This window comes from Nicotiana sylvestris, chromosome 6 (assembly GCF_000393655.2).
Source record: "Nicotiana sylvestris chromosome 6, ASM39365v2, whole genome shotgun sequence".
NCBI lineage: Eukaryota > Viridiplantae > Streptophyta > Magnoliopsida > Solanales > Solanaceae > Nicotiana > Nicotiana sylvestris.
In genome coordinates, this window is record NC_091062.1 from 12,560,749 (window position 1) to 12,576,183 (window position 15,435).

At 36.6% G+C, this 15,435-nt stretch overlaps 1 protein-coding gene across 1 annotated transcript; it reads left to right on the forward strand.

Moving 5' to 3' along the window:
- Window positions 1–562: 562 nt before the first annotated feature.
- Window positions 563–10,882, forward strand: LOC104211396 (U-box domain-containing protein 34-like). The gene is given in 9 exon segments (XM_070147956.1): window positions 563–822; window positions 1,699–1,820; window positions 1,911–2,445; window positions 7,702–7,805; window positions 7,971–8,081; window positions 8,356–8,485; window positions 8,488–8,783; window positions 9,585–10,331; window positions 10,437–10,882. Coding segments are annotated over 7 exon segments (1,614 nt in total). The 5' UTR covers window positions 563–822; window positions 1,699–1,820; window positions 1,911–2,411; the 3' UTR covers window positions 10,629–10,882.
- The last annotated feature ends 4,553 nt before the right edge of the window (window positions 10,883–15,435 follow it).

Genomic DNA, 15,435 nt, shown 5'->3' on the forward strand with positions numbered 1-15,435 from the left:
AAAAGTACTTTTTTGAAAAGTGCTTTTTATTTTTCTCCAAAATTACTTTTTTCACTTCTCAAACTAACCTGATTTTTTCAGTTTGGCCAAATATGCTACTATTAGTTTCTACCGACCGGACAATTTTTTATTTTACCCTTTAAAAACCGTGGAGGTCCAGCTAACTTATGAGTGAATTTATTATTTATTATCGAACACTTTATTTCTTCAACTAATATAAATATCGATTAATTTATACTATGATCTTTATTCTAACTTTATGATCCACTAGTCTACACCCTTAAATATAGTCATTCATTCTCTCTTGATTTTCCTCCTAATTTTCTATACTAAACATTGCTATAAAGTTGAAGTCAAAACTTGAAAAAATAATAAAGTAATAGAAAGGAAACTACTAAACATTTTTTTTCCATTGTTTCCTGGTGCGTACGCTGAATCTGGATATCTAACCGACTTGCACGTCTGGGCCGTCAAAATGACCCGGTCCTTTTATGGCCCAATTGTCAACTTTTAATAAACTGCAAATTGACCCCCAAATTACACGTCAAATGTACAATATTACTCCATAATATTTTCTTTTCACTCTTTTGGTTGATGACGTAGTAGCATATTCCTTCTCTGTTCCGAAAATGAAAGTGAATGTTGACGGAGGTACTGGTGGTTCTCCGCCGTCGACGGTCACCGTGGCGGTAGCAGTTAAGAGTGCGGAAGGGAAAGGTACTCAACGCGCGGTAAAATGGGCAGTGGAGAAATTGTTGGCTAAAGCTCATCGATTTGTATTCATTCATGTTATGCCTACAATCACCACAATTCCAACTCCATGTAAAATCTCCTTCTTTATCAGTAGAGTTTAAGTTATATACACTGACGTTGTACAATTTTGTTAGGGCATCACTGAAAGTAAAATTTAACGTGTTATAACAGTTTACTTACTATTTAACCAGTTATAGCAGGTTACATACTATTTGTTCTAGGTTACCGATCAATGCTGTCAAATGAAGTTACTTGCAATTAGCTTTTAATTAACCTGATTGTGTAAATAATGTTTTACGCGATTTGTGATAGAACTTAAACTCTTATCCATATTAGTATGGGCATTGGCTTGAAAAGAGCGGAATAAATATACTCTCTCTCTCGCATACTTCTTCTTTTTGGTTCATTATTCTCATTTTACTTTTAATGAGATTTTATAGCAGCACATATGTCTATGGCTTGTTTTAGACTACAAGCACCGTTATTTAGAAAAATTCAACTTGTAAAATTTTTACTTTATCCTTATTGAGTTGATTTACAACCGCACAAATGTCTGTTTTAGATGCATATTTCAAGTCTTGATCAAACAATGCCACATAAAATGAGATGGACGGAGTAGTATTCATATTGCCGACCGCAACTATTTGTTGATTGAGGCTTAGTTGATTGATTGGCTAATTGATTAATGTATGTTGGAAATGCTTAATTGTCAAGACGAAAGATGTTACCTTTGAATTGCTTTATTTTCATGGAAGTTAGCTGGCTGATTGAATTTGAATGAGGTAGTTGAGGTTTATTTCCTCTTTACCTTTACTATTTTATGTTTGAATGAACAATTTTTGAATTTATTTAAAGGTGGTATCATATCTGATAGCTATTGGCAACTATCTTTTTAGTTTTGAGTATTGTCTGTTTGGTAATGTCTATGGCTGATCAATATTATAGCAGGAGAGAGTACTCTTGTTGATGAGCTTGAGGCCGATGTGGTGAAACTATATATGGAGGATAAGAGGGGTCAATGTGAAGAAATCTTTATCCCATTTAAGATTTTGTGCAAAAGAAAAAATGTAAGTTTTTTTTTTTTTTTTTAAGTACCAAGTTCTCCTCCTTTGTTTTTGGTTTTCTGTAAGTGTATTTAATGTCTGAACTTCCTGTAGGTTGAGACTTTGGTGCTGGAAGGGAATCCTGCGACGGTGCTACTAAAATATGTGAATGACTCTGGGATTAAAAGTTTAGTCTTGGGCTCTTACTCTCCCAATTACTTTTCCAGGTATGGCATAGGGTCAAGATGTCTTGGGTTTTGGTTTATCACTCATTATATTTGCTGGTGGAGTTTACCACTGGTAATAATATCGACGGCTTGTTCATCTTATATTAAATTTCCTTCATGAATTACCCAAATTATAGTCCATTATCTTAAAGTAGCTTAATGGTGGTCTAGAAATCTTGTTTTCTTTTGACAATAGTAGCTTCTCTAATGCTGCAACATGACCTTTTCCCGTGATGATTTTTAGTGGAGATGTTTGATTCCCAATCGCTGCTTATGCTAAACCTGATCAATTTTTACTACGAAGCTGAAGGGATCAAGCTTGCCTTCAATTATCCTCAAGCATGCTCCAGAATGTTGTGATGTTTATGTGGTGTCCTCAAATAAGCTAATGACAAATTCATTAAATCCCTTATTGGCTACCGGTACGTGGAAATTTTTTGGCTCTCAATATTTGTCTTGCTCTCTGAAGTTCTCTCTTTTGTGCTGTTCAGGAATAGCAGTTTCTGACTTCTAATAAAAGTGCTTGTATACTGTGAAACAGAAGCTGATCTTCCTACAATCAGTAAACAAAAATCCAGTGCATCTTCTGCCTCTGTAGATGGTGTCTCTCACATCAGATCATCATCCCTTGCATCTAGCCATCTGAATTTTCCAGCATTTGTCGATGAGAACTCTTCTAATTATGTCAGTCCTCAACACAGACCTAATCGAAATCTGGAAAATGTTGTTGAAAATGGCAAACTCCCACATCAATGGGAGACTTAATTTGGGAAGAATTTCTCCCTATAAAAGAAGGCCTAATGTTTAGGATTTAAACACACCTCTCATTTGCCTACTTATCTTCTTAAGGCATTTGTATCTTCTCTCTTTAGTATTATTTCACTTGTATTTTTGAAGTGGAATAAAATATTGGTTGTGTCCGAGAAAGTAGGCAAAATTGGCCGAACTTCGTAAATTCTGGTGTTCCTTTTATTGTTGCTTTATTGTCTTATTTATTATTTGGTGACTGTCATAATTTTTGGTATAGTAGTTGTGACTCATTCACACTATATACATTTGACTTCCGCAACAATTGGTATCAGAGCCAAGGTACTGTCTAAGTATGCTCTGTGGTTGCAGCATAGTCTGATCTTCCACATCAGAAAAGATTTATCTTGGTAACTGAGTCAAGGTTCTGTCTGAATATGCTCTGTGGTTGCAGCTTAGTCTGATATTCCACACCAGAAAGGAATAATCTTTATTTGTGTCGTCAGCTATTAAATAATATTTGTGTCAAAGATGGGAGACAATAAACAAGAAGAATTTACATCAAGTGTCAACAATACGTCATCATTGGCATCTTCGCTTATGACAAGAATTGTGTCAAATGCGAAATTTTCGGTAGAAATTTTTGACGGGTCAGGACATTTTGGGATGTGGCAAGGCGAGGTTCTAAATGTTCCTTTTCAACAAAGGCTAGATCTTGCTATTGAAGAAAAGAGACCAGATGTTATTGGAGAAAAAGATTGGAGAATTATCAATCGTGTTGCTTGCGGTACCATTCGATCCTACCTTGCTAGAGAGCAGAAATATCCATACACGAAGGAAACTTCTACAAGTAAATTATGGAAAGTACTGGAGGATAAATTTTTGAAGAAAAACAGTCAAAATAAATTGTACATGAAGAAGAGACTGTTTCGCTTCACCTATGTTCCCGGTACCACGATGAATGAACATATCACCAGTTTCAATAAGTTGGTCACAGATTTGCAAAATATGGATACAACTTATGATGATGGTGACTTGGCCTTAATGTTGTTGGCGTCACTTCCTGATGAGTACGAGCACCTTGAAACTACTCTACTCCATGGAAATGACGAAATTTCTCTCAGAGAAGTTTGTTCAGCTTTGTACAGCTATGAACAAAGAAAGCGAGAAAAACAGAAGGGCGGAGAAGGAGAAGCACTGTTTGTGAGGGGTCGTCCTCAAAATCAAACGAGGACAAAGAAGGGAAGATCCAAGTCAAGATCCAGACCCAGCAAAGATGAATGTGCCTTTTGTCGAGAAAAAGGGCACTGGAAGAAAGACTGTCCGAAGTTGAAGAATAAGGCCAAACATAACAATGGAAAGGCCATTATGGATTCAAATGTAGCTGATTGTGATGATTCAGACTTCTCATTAGTTACAACAGAGTCATCAACATCATCAGACATATGGTTGATGGACTCGGCTTGTAGCTATCATATGTGTCCCAACAGGGACTGGTTCGTGGAATTTCAAGAAGGAGAATATGGAGTCGTCCACACAGCGGATAACAGCCCTCTTACCTCATATGGCATTGGTTCAATACGATTAAGGAACCATGATGGAATGATCAGAACATTAACAGATGTTCGATATGTACCGGATTTGAAGAAGAATCTCATCTCTGTGGGAGCCCTAGAATCAAAAGGGTTCAAAATCATTGCAGAAAATGGAGTGATGAGAGTATGCTCCGGTGCACTAGTGGTAATGAAGGCCAATCGGAAGAACAATAACATGTACCCTTATCGCGGTGGTACAGTTATTGGGACAGCGACAGTAACATCCAGTGACAAAAAAGAGGCAGAAGCAACCAGGCTATGGCACATGCGCTTGGGACATGCTGGAGGAAAATCCTTGAAAACTTTATCAGATCAAGGATTGTTAAAAGGAGTAAAGGCTTGCAACTTGGATTTTTGCGAGCATTGTGTCAAAGGGAAACAGACAAGGGTTAAATTTGGTACAACGATCCATAATACTAAAAGTATTTGGATTATGTACACTCTGATGTTTGGGGTCCTTCCAAAACACCTTCATTAGGTGGGAAACACTATTTTGTAACCTTTGTTGATGATTTTTCCCGAAGAGTGTGGATGTATACAATAAAGAGCAAAGCTGAAGTGTTGGAAATTTTTCTCAAATGGAAAATGATAGTGGAGAATCAAACAGGCAGGAGGATCAAGTGTATTCGCACAGACAATGGAGTTGAATACAAAAATGATCATTTTAATAAGGTCTGTGAAAATGATGGCATCGTCCGACACTTCACTGTCAGACATACACCACAACAGAATAGAGTGACAGAACGTATGAATCGGACCTTGCTGGAGAAGGTGCAGTGTATGTTGTCCAATGCTGGCTTGGGAAAAGAATTTTGGGCTGAGGCAGCTACATATGCATGTCACCTCATTAATCACTTACCATCTGCTGCTATTGATGGCAAGACACCATTTGAAAAATAGTATGGAAAGCCTGCTGTAGATTATGACTCTTTGCACGTGTTTGGCTCAACTGCATATTATCATGTGACAGAGTCAAAATTGGATCCAAGGGCAAAGAAGGCTATTTTCATGGGGATTACTTCTGGAGTCAAATGATATCGCTTATGGTGTTCTATGACAAAGAAAGTAATATTCAGCAGGGATGTTACCTTTGATGAATCTGCTATGGTAAATAAGGTAACAGAAGATACCAAACAAAATGGGGGTGCTTCTAAGCAGGTGGAGTTTGAGGGAAAATTTATTTTTCCTATACAAGAAGCAGAGGAGGAAACAAATAAAGATTATCATCTGGAAGAAGAGCCAGTAGAGAGGGAGATTCCAACTCAGGAACCTCAACAACAACTTGAATCAATTGCAACTAGCAGGCCAAAAAGAACAATAACGAAACCTGTTCGTCTCATAGAGACGGTTGCTTGTGCAACCTCAATTGTAGCTGATGATGTTCCTACTACTTATAAAGACGCTGTCCAAAGTTCAGAAGAAGATAAGTGGAGGATTGCCATGAATGATGAAATACAGTCCCTTCATCAGAATCATACATGGAGATTGGCCAATCTCCCGAAGGGAAAGAAAGCAATTGGGTGCAAATGGGTATTTGCAAAGAAGGAAGGATTTCCTAACCAAGTAGATGTTCGCTACAAAGCAAGATTGGTGGCCAAAGGATATGCTCAAAAGGAGGGAATTGATTACAATGAAGTGTTTTCTCCAGTTGTAAAACATTCCTCCATTAGAATTATGTTGGCTTTGGTAGCACAATTGGATTTGGAACTAGTTCAGATGGATGTAAAAACTGCGTTTTTACATGGAAACTTGGAGGAGGAAATCTACATGACTCAGCCAGAAGGATTCAAAGTTGCTGGAAAAGAAAATATGGTGTGCAAACTTGAAAAATCGTTGTACGGATTGAAACAATCTTCTAGACAATGGTACAAGCGATTTGACGAGTTTATGTTGCGGCAAGGGTACAAGAGAAGCAAATACGATCATTGTGTGTATTTGCACAAGCTTAAAGATGGTTCCTTTGTATATCTTCTCCTATATGTTGATGATATGTTGATAGCTTCCAAGAATTCGGAAGAAATTGATAAGTTGAAGATTCAACTGAAGAAGGAGTTCGAGATGAAGGATTTGGGTGAGGCAAAGAAAATTCTTGGCATGGAGATAATTAGAGATAGACGTTCAAAGAAACTCTGTTTATCTCAAAAGGAATATTTGAAGAGAGTACTTCAACGTTTTGGCATAGATGACAAGACTAAGCCAGTTAGTACTCCACTTGCTTCCCATTTTAAGCTAAGTACTACTATGTCGCCAATGGATGAAGCTGAACGAGAGTATATGTCAAAGGTACCATACGCAAATGTTGTTGGTAGCTTGATGTATGCAATGGTTTGCACAAGGCCTGACATTTCACAAGCTGTTGGAGTTATTAGCAGATATATGCACAATCCAGGGAAGGAGCATTGGCAAGCTGTGAAGTGGATTCTACGGTATATTCATAATACTGTAGATGTCGGGTTAGTTTTTGAGCAGGAAGACAATCAGTCTGTAGTTGGATATTGTGACTCAGATTTTGCGGGTGATCTGGACAAACGAAGATCAACTACTGGTTATGTGTTTACTTTTGCAAAGGCACCAGTTAGTTGGAAGTCTACTTTGCAGTCAACAGTTGCTTTGTCTACAACAGAGGCAGAGTACATGGCTATTACAGAGGCTGTGAAAGAGGCAATTTGGCTTCAAGGATTGCTAAAGGAGCTTGGTGTTGAACAAAAAGGTATCACAATTTTTTGTGATAGTCAAAGTGCTATTCAATTAGCGAAGAACCAAGTTTATCATGCAAGGACGAAGCACATTGATGTTCGGTATCATTTCGTACGAGAAATCATAGAAGAAAGTGGAGTCACGGTGAAGAAAATTCATACTACAGAGAATCCTGCTGATATGCTGACAAAAGTGGTGACTGCGGTCAAGTTTCAACATTGTTTGGATTTGATCAACATTGTTGAACACTGAAGATTGAAGATGAAGACACAACCAAAATTTGTTACCGAGAGAAAATTGAAGATGTGGAATTTTGCCAAGGTGGAGATTTGTTGAATTATGTCAAATTTCCATCCCACATCGGTGGGTTAAGGAGTTGGTGGGAAACTTTTCCCCTATAAAAGAAGGCTTAATGTTTAGGATTTAAATACACCTCTCATTTGCCTTCTTATCTTCTTAAGGCATTTGTATCTTCTCTCTTTAGTATTATTTCACTTGTATTTTTGGAGTGGAATAAAATATTGGTTGTGTCCGAGGAAGTAGGCAAAATTGGCCGAACCTCGTAAATTCTGGTGTTCCTTTTATTGTTGCTTTATTGTCTTATTTATTATTTGGTGACTGTCATAATTTTTGGTATAGTCGTTGTGACTCATTCACACTATATACATTTGGCTTCCGCAACAAATGTGACCACAGATCTGGAGGCAGTGAAGGGATGTCATTCTTCCACTTACTCTGAGCAGGTAATTTTGACATTTTTTCTCTAATTTTTTCTTCAAGAAATCCTTAAAACATGCATGCTTTTATATTCCAAATGTCATTTTATAGTATTAATGTTATTTAGTACATTTTAACATCTATATAGATTGATGTGGTACTTTTATTATGACTTTTCTATCTATTTACAGTTAGACATTCAAGATGAAGTGGAGAGGGTGCGCCTAGAGTTACAGACTCCTTTACCTAAAACATGCATGTACAATCAAACATGCGAAGACCTGATCCATACCCGAAACAAAGTAAGCTCTTTATCTGTTTACTTTACCTAAGCTCATTGTAATCTTGAAGTGCTCGTCTTTCATACCAGAAACAACAATTTTTTTTGCTGCTGATCAGAATCATGCTCTCCATAGTCTAGTTGAGTTCCATTTTAGTTCATGGCTTTACACCATTCGTGAGGTATTGGATAAGTTGGTAATCACTAAGCAAGATATTGAGCCCCCCATCATTAACTTGTCCACTTCTACAGTTCTACCAGCAAGCTCTGACATTAAGTTGCACGCTGCCTTTCAGGTCCAGTTATTTTCTTCGGAATGCCTTGAAGAGTCTAGAAAAGTGAATGCTGCCAAGAAAAGAGAAGAAAATCTAAGGAAAATTGCTGCTGAAGAGAAGGAGAGGCATATTGAAGCTGAGAAGGAGGTTGAGACAGCAAGAAATTGCTTTCTGAAGAGACGTATGAGAGGCAGATAGCGGAGTTGAAGGCACTGCAACATTCCTTGGAGAAAAAGAAAACTATCGATGCACTATTATCATCTGATGGCAGGTATAGAAGGTTGACTAGAGAAGAAATTGAGATTGCAACTGATTACTTTTCCGAGTCCAAGATGATTGGTGAAGGGGCATATGGGAAAGTTTACAAAGGCGATCTTGATCATACCCCTGTTGCCATCAAAGTTCTTTGTTCCGGCGCATCAGAAAAGAAAGAGGAATTTCTAAGAGAGGTGTTTCTTCAAGCTTTTCTGTTTTCTCTTTCATTTTGAGTTACGCAATCTTAAACATGCCTCCTTCCACTGTAAAGTTATGCATAACGTAGTGGAAATAACCCTCCACCTTCAAGCAAGAGGTTGGAGGCAAAGTGAAAAAAGAGCCACTATTGACTCTTGGGTGGGAATGGGGTTTACCATATCAATCCCTGCTTGCATTCTTATGTGCCTTAGTTTACAGTCTTAAACACCGTTTATAGTATTATTATCAGCACAGAACAAGAGTTCCAACTTCACACCTTACATTCCTTGCCCTTTTCGTGGGAAATCACCAATCCAAGACCCTTGTTCACAATGCATGTCAACACCATCCCTCTAGTTTCTTCTCTTTTTCGGGACAAAATAAAAATCAGATAAGCTCAAAATTCCATTAAGATTAGACATGGTTTTCTATCTTACGTTTTGATGCCGTACCATCACAGCGCATGTTCTATTATTTGTCCTGCAAATTCTCTTCACGTTAAATAATATGTTTATTGACATTCACTATTAGAAACATTACACAGCAATGCATCATGTATTTTATGTTGTGCACAATTATTTGCTTCATGAATATATGGACTGTTTACCAGATATAGTTGGTCCCAAGCTATGCCGCTCGGACTCTCCGAAAATATCGATGGCACTATTTTTGGAGGATCCGACACGGGTGCGGCAGCTGTTTTGGAGAGTCCGCGCAATATAGGTCCCAAGTCTAATTGTAGTAATTTATAGCAGATTCTTTCAACTTCTGTTGATATAATAGTAGATCATTTGTAGGTGGAGGTTCTTAGCCAGTTACATCACCCGCACATTGTTTTACTGCTTGGAGCCTGTCCTGAAAATGGTTGCCTTGTTTATGAGTATATGGAGAACGGAAACCTGGAAGATTGCATTTTGGAACGGAACAGCAAACCATTTCCCTGGTTTTCTCGATTCAGGATACTTTTCGAAGTGGCATGCGCTCTTTCATTCCTGCACAACTCAAAGCCTGAGCCTATTGTTCATCGAGATCTGAAACCAGGAAATATATTGCTGGACAAAAATTTTGTGGGAAAAATAGGAGATGTAGGCCTAGCAAAGATTATATCAAATGTTGTCCCAGAAAGTATTACAGACTATAGAAACTCTGTTCTCGCGGGCACCCTTGGTTACATGGATCCAGAGTATCAAAAAACTGGCACTCTCAGACCGAAGTCTGATCTTTATGCTTTTGGAAAAATAACACTTCAATTACTGGCTGCTTGTCGTCCTAATTGCCTTATAATGATGTTTGAAAATGCTATAAATAGTAATTCATTGGCTGATATACTCGATAAGTCAGTTCCTGATTGGCCATTAATTGAAGCAGAGGAGCTTGCTCGGATGGCGTTAAAATGCTGTAACCTTAAATGTCGAGATAGACCAGACCTCGAGACTGAAGTTCTTCCACTTTTGAAGAGACTTTCTGAATTTGCTGACATGCATACCAAAGTGGAGAAGAACCTTATACAGGCACCTAGTCCGTACTTATGCCCAATCATTCAGGTGAGAACTGGAAATTCCAGAGGATGACATAGTCATTTCTAGTGCGATTTTTGTGCATGTATCTCATTCTGCTTTTTGCTCTTGTATCGTGCAATATCTATGCAGGAAGTAATGGAAGATCCACAGATTGCAGCTGATGGTTTTACATATGAGCATAGAGCAATAAACTTATGGCTCACCAGACATATTGCGACAAAACAGTTACTGCAGCACACGATGGTCACACCAAATCGCACATTGCGACAAGCTATACAAGAGTGGCGATCACAAGTAACTTCGTTCAGACCCAGATCTTGAAATAGGGTCGCAAAGTGCATGATATCAAGCCAAAAGGAGAATTGGGAAAAAAAGAGATTATTAATAGGTCTCTCTTATTCACAAGTGACTTTAGAACAAAGTCAAGTGTGTTATGTTCATATACATCATTCTAGTGTACATTAGCAACTGTAGTCTTTTTAAGTATTGTATAGCTCCTTATGGTAGGGAAAACCTATAGAAAATGTAACATAATTCTGTGAATGAGATGATACATTCTGATTGTTTTTCTTCCAGTGGAACTATATCCTTGCTTTCAACAAGGAGTAGCTGAAAGTTGTATGTAGCTAAATTGGTTTTCTCAACATACTGTATTCTTCATTTGGAGGCAAGGGAAAAAATTGGTCTTGGGGACATATTGGTAATTTGACATTACCACACTTATTGATCTTGAAGCACTAGATTGTTGAAGGAAGTGAATATGAATTTGACATTAATGCAAGGAGGTTATTACTCCCTCGATTCCCTTTTACTTGTCCAGTATTGACTTTGCACAACCCTTAAGAAATAATAAATAAAGTACATAATTTACCATGATACACATATTAATTGGTGTATAGTCTTTAATAGATTTGGAAGATTTGGAATGAGTAATTAATGCTAAGAGCGGAACAGGAAAAATAAATTATTTTTCTCTTGATATGCAAAAAGTGATAAGTAAAAATAAAAATTTTGTTATAAAATAAAGACTATAAAGTAAAGACAAGTATAGAGAGAAACTGATATATTATTCGAATTCAAACTGATGTACATAATGAACTAAAATCTCTTCTATTTATAGAAGAAAAGAAGCTGTTGTGTAAGCTGCTACGCAAGTTGCTGTGTAAGTGTCTACTACAAGCTGCTGTGTAAGCTGCTACGCAAGCTGCTGTGTAAGCTGCTACTGCAAGTTGCTGTGTAAGCTGCTACTGCAAGCTGCTGTGTAAGCTGCTACTATACCAGATATGGATAATCTTCTACTGAGAGCAATGTTTATCCATAACGGAGTACTGAATGGATAAGCTTATTATACCCGGTATGGATAATCTTCTACCTAGGGTAATGTTTATCCATAACCGGGTACCGAAGTGATAAGCTTCTTCAGGAAGCTTATTTTCAATAGAGTACTAAATAGATAAACATATTTACGGTGGAGTCCCATATGGATAAGCTTCTTCAGGAAGATTATTTACAACGGAGTACTAAATGAACATCCATAATATAATATATTTATAACACTCCCCCTTGGATGTTCATTAAAAGATAATGTGTCTCATTAAAACCTTACTAGGAAAAATCACGTGGGAAAAAAATCCTAGAAGGAAAAAGAGTACACATATTTAGTAATACGCATTGCTAGGTGCCTCATTAAAAACCTTATAAGGAAAACCCCATGGGAAAAAACCTTAGTAAGGGAAAAAGAGTGCATCGCGTATTTTACTCCCCCTGATGAAAACCTTGTTTCAAATATTTGAGTCTCCGCATTCCAATCTTGTATACCATCTTCTCAAAAGTTGAAGTTGGCAAAGATTTAGTGAATAAATCTGCTGGATTATCACTTGAACGGATTTGTTGCACATCAATGTCACCACTTTTCTGAAGATCGTGTGTGTAGAATAATTTTGGTGAAATGTGCTTCGTTCTATCTCCTTTTATAAATCCTCCCTTTAATAGTGCTATGCATGAAATATTGTCTCCATATAATATTGTGGGTCTTTTATCACATTCCAACCCACATGTTTCTCGAATGAATCACTGATCTCAATCATATGCACTCCCTGCTTGCCGGTTTGAAATCGAGCTTTATGGGTATCGGATAAATAACCTGCATCTGCATTACCAATACGATCTGCACCACTTTTGTTAGCATTAGCAAGATAAATAAGTGCACCATCTACACCGAGATAGAGTATTTCAGGACCAAGGAGCTCCTCATCCTCTTCTAGAGGTTGGAACGGATCCTTATTCACTTCAAGTGATTGAATATTCATTGGTGTACTTAATGGGTACACTTTGTCCATGTAAAAGTATTTTTAAGACCCTCTTGGAGCTCTTCCGGAGTTCCAATAAGATTTATGTCACCAACATAAACAGCAAGTGTAACAAATTTTGATGACATTTTCTTTATAAAAATACATGGACAAATAACATAATTTATGTAACTTTCTTTCAGCAAATATTTACTGAGGCGATTATACCACACGCGCACAGATTGCTTTAAACCGTACAAAGATCTTTATAATTTGATCGAGTACATTTCTCAAGACTTTGAATTATATGCTTCGGGCATTTTCAATCCTTCAAGGATCTTCATATAGATTTAGCCAAATAAGTCATATAGGTTAAGACTTGTATCTAAATGGTATGACATCTTCAAGTGTCTGGACTGCTAGTCCGATCCTCACAATCTTTTACAATATTGTGCACTATATTGTATTAAATATATCGTCGACGATCATTTTGTGTCAGTTCCGAAGCGACATAACTTGTGGAGATCTCATCACTTTCTTTATTTTCAGGTACCTGAACTTTTTCGGGAGTTTCATGAAATGTTATGTCGTGGGCTCTTCTAGAGCTTATTTCCTCCTCATTTTGATCATTAGCTCATACTATTTTTCAAGGATTGTTACCTTTGGAACCGATTGGTCTACCACGCTTCATGCGTACAGTAAACTCTATCCTTCAGGGACTTTAATTTTAATAGGAGCATTTGCAGCTGAAATATGATATTTAATTTTGGATCAGCAAATGCTTCTGGCATTCGACTTGAATTATCTTCTAAGTGAGGATCATGATAATTCGATTCATATAGCATATTTTTCAACTGTTTATTCCATCCCCCAAATGTTAGAAAAACTAACATATATCCCCAATCATCTTTGGGAAACATATCTTTGTGTATTATGGTAGAGAAATTAATCATATACCACACAACAAAAGATAGTAAAAATATTTGGTTTCTGATCCTAAACCAATTGTGAAGGGAGGACTTATCATATATTGTTGATCTGATGCATACAAGTGCTGCTATATGCAATTTAGAAAATCTTAGACCAACACATGAAGCTTTGTTCTCATAAGCAATGGTTTAGCCATTAATAGGAGGTATTCAATGCTAAACCAGCTTGGATATAAACCAGCATTATCAAGATGAACTGTCTTGATTTCATAATCTGAAAATTATGCTCTTAATCGAGAAAAGCAATTCCAAATGCCAAACTGCAGGTTGACAATAATTACACATGTAACCATCTCATATATGCACCTATAAGTGGTTCACATGATAGGTGAACGGGCCCATATTCACCTTTTATATATTTCAGAATCAGGGGTCTTAGTCCCAACTTTAGCTGGTATAATCAATTCATTATGAGAACAAGCAACACATGAGAATTCCTGAAGAATCTTCTAGTTCTTTAGTATATGCTTATCTGAATTCTCAAATAGCTCATTTAAAAATGGCAAATGAAAACTTCAAGTTTATCATGTCATGTGCTATCTCTTAGTAAACTTCTGGTTTACTATGGCATAAACTTTTGCTTTAGTAAACTTCTGGTTTACTGTGATACATGATATAGTACAAATTAAAGAATAAGACGGGTAACTTCTCACATACATATTATTTTACCCTCTATGATTGTGGAAACATGAAGATTATCAATCTTCCAATCATTTGTAGTCTCAATATGATAGCCATTTGTATTAGTAAACTTCAGGTTTACTACAACATATGTTTTGACCATAATCATATAATATGAATGACATATTTGTATATAAGCTCTTCGAGAGCCTTCATTTATTATCCACAATCTAATATTTATCTGGCACTACTGGTGTCATGTATTCTTTAGGCAAACATTTAGCTCTTCAGGAGTTGTTGATACATTTTGTACTATCAAATATTGCTCAGACACTGCTGGTGTCATGAGAGAAAATCACAATCAAATAAACAATGTAAAACAATTGTTTAAGCACACGAAAACTCCTCTTCATAATATTTTTCCACTTCAGGAGGCAATTTCAATTGTGTTACTTCTTCAGGAGCAAATTTAAAATACGAAATATTGAGTATATATTCTCTCAATTATATTAACTCTTCTGGAGGTGAATTGTAATGTATTCAAATCAAGAGCGCGTTCATATTTACCCGACTTATTAGTATTGTCACATTCACTTCAGGGAATGGATTAATATTATCAAAAGTTCTCATCCTTCAGGAAATCGAACATAATTATTTGAATGCGCATTAATCACATCAAATTGTGATGCCTCAACCTCTTTTAAAATATTTACTACTTCAGGAGCAAATCGAGGCGTGCATTTAATATAGAGAATATTTATGTAGCTTATCTTCAATTGTAACCATAGAAAGCCTAAATTATCACTTCTGGTGATCATAGGCATATACCACTTCTGGTAGTTAACAAAATATAATTACAATGAGATATACGAAATATAACCACTTCTTGTGGTTGTATATTTCTTGCAAACTCTGCTAGAGTTTAAGTTGATCTAATAATGTTATCCATATTCTTCAAAATGACATAAACAAGATATATTATAGTAAACATCATTATCAAATCATAATTTTTCTTTATGTACAACAATTACATAACCATACTATCTATTACAAATAACAAAAATTAAAATATTTACATTTCTACAGATTCACCACCGATTACATGACTTGTTTCTCCTTCTGGGAGTGCAAGGTAATCAGTTACATCCAAATGCATGAAGTCTAAATTATCTTCAGAAATAAAATTTGCTTCAGCATTTTTCTCTGTCTTCTTTAGGGAGGCTTGATAAA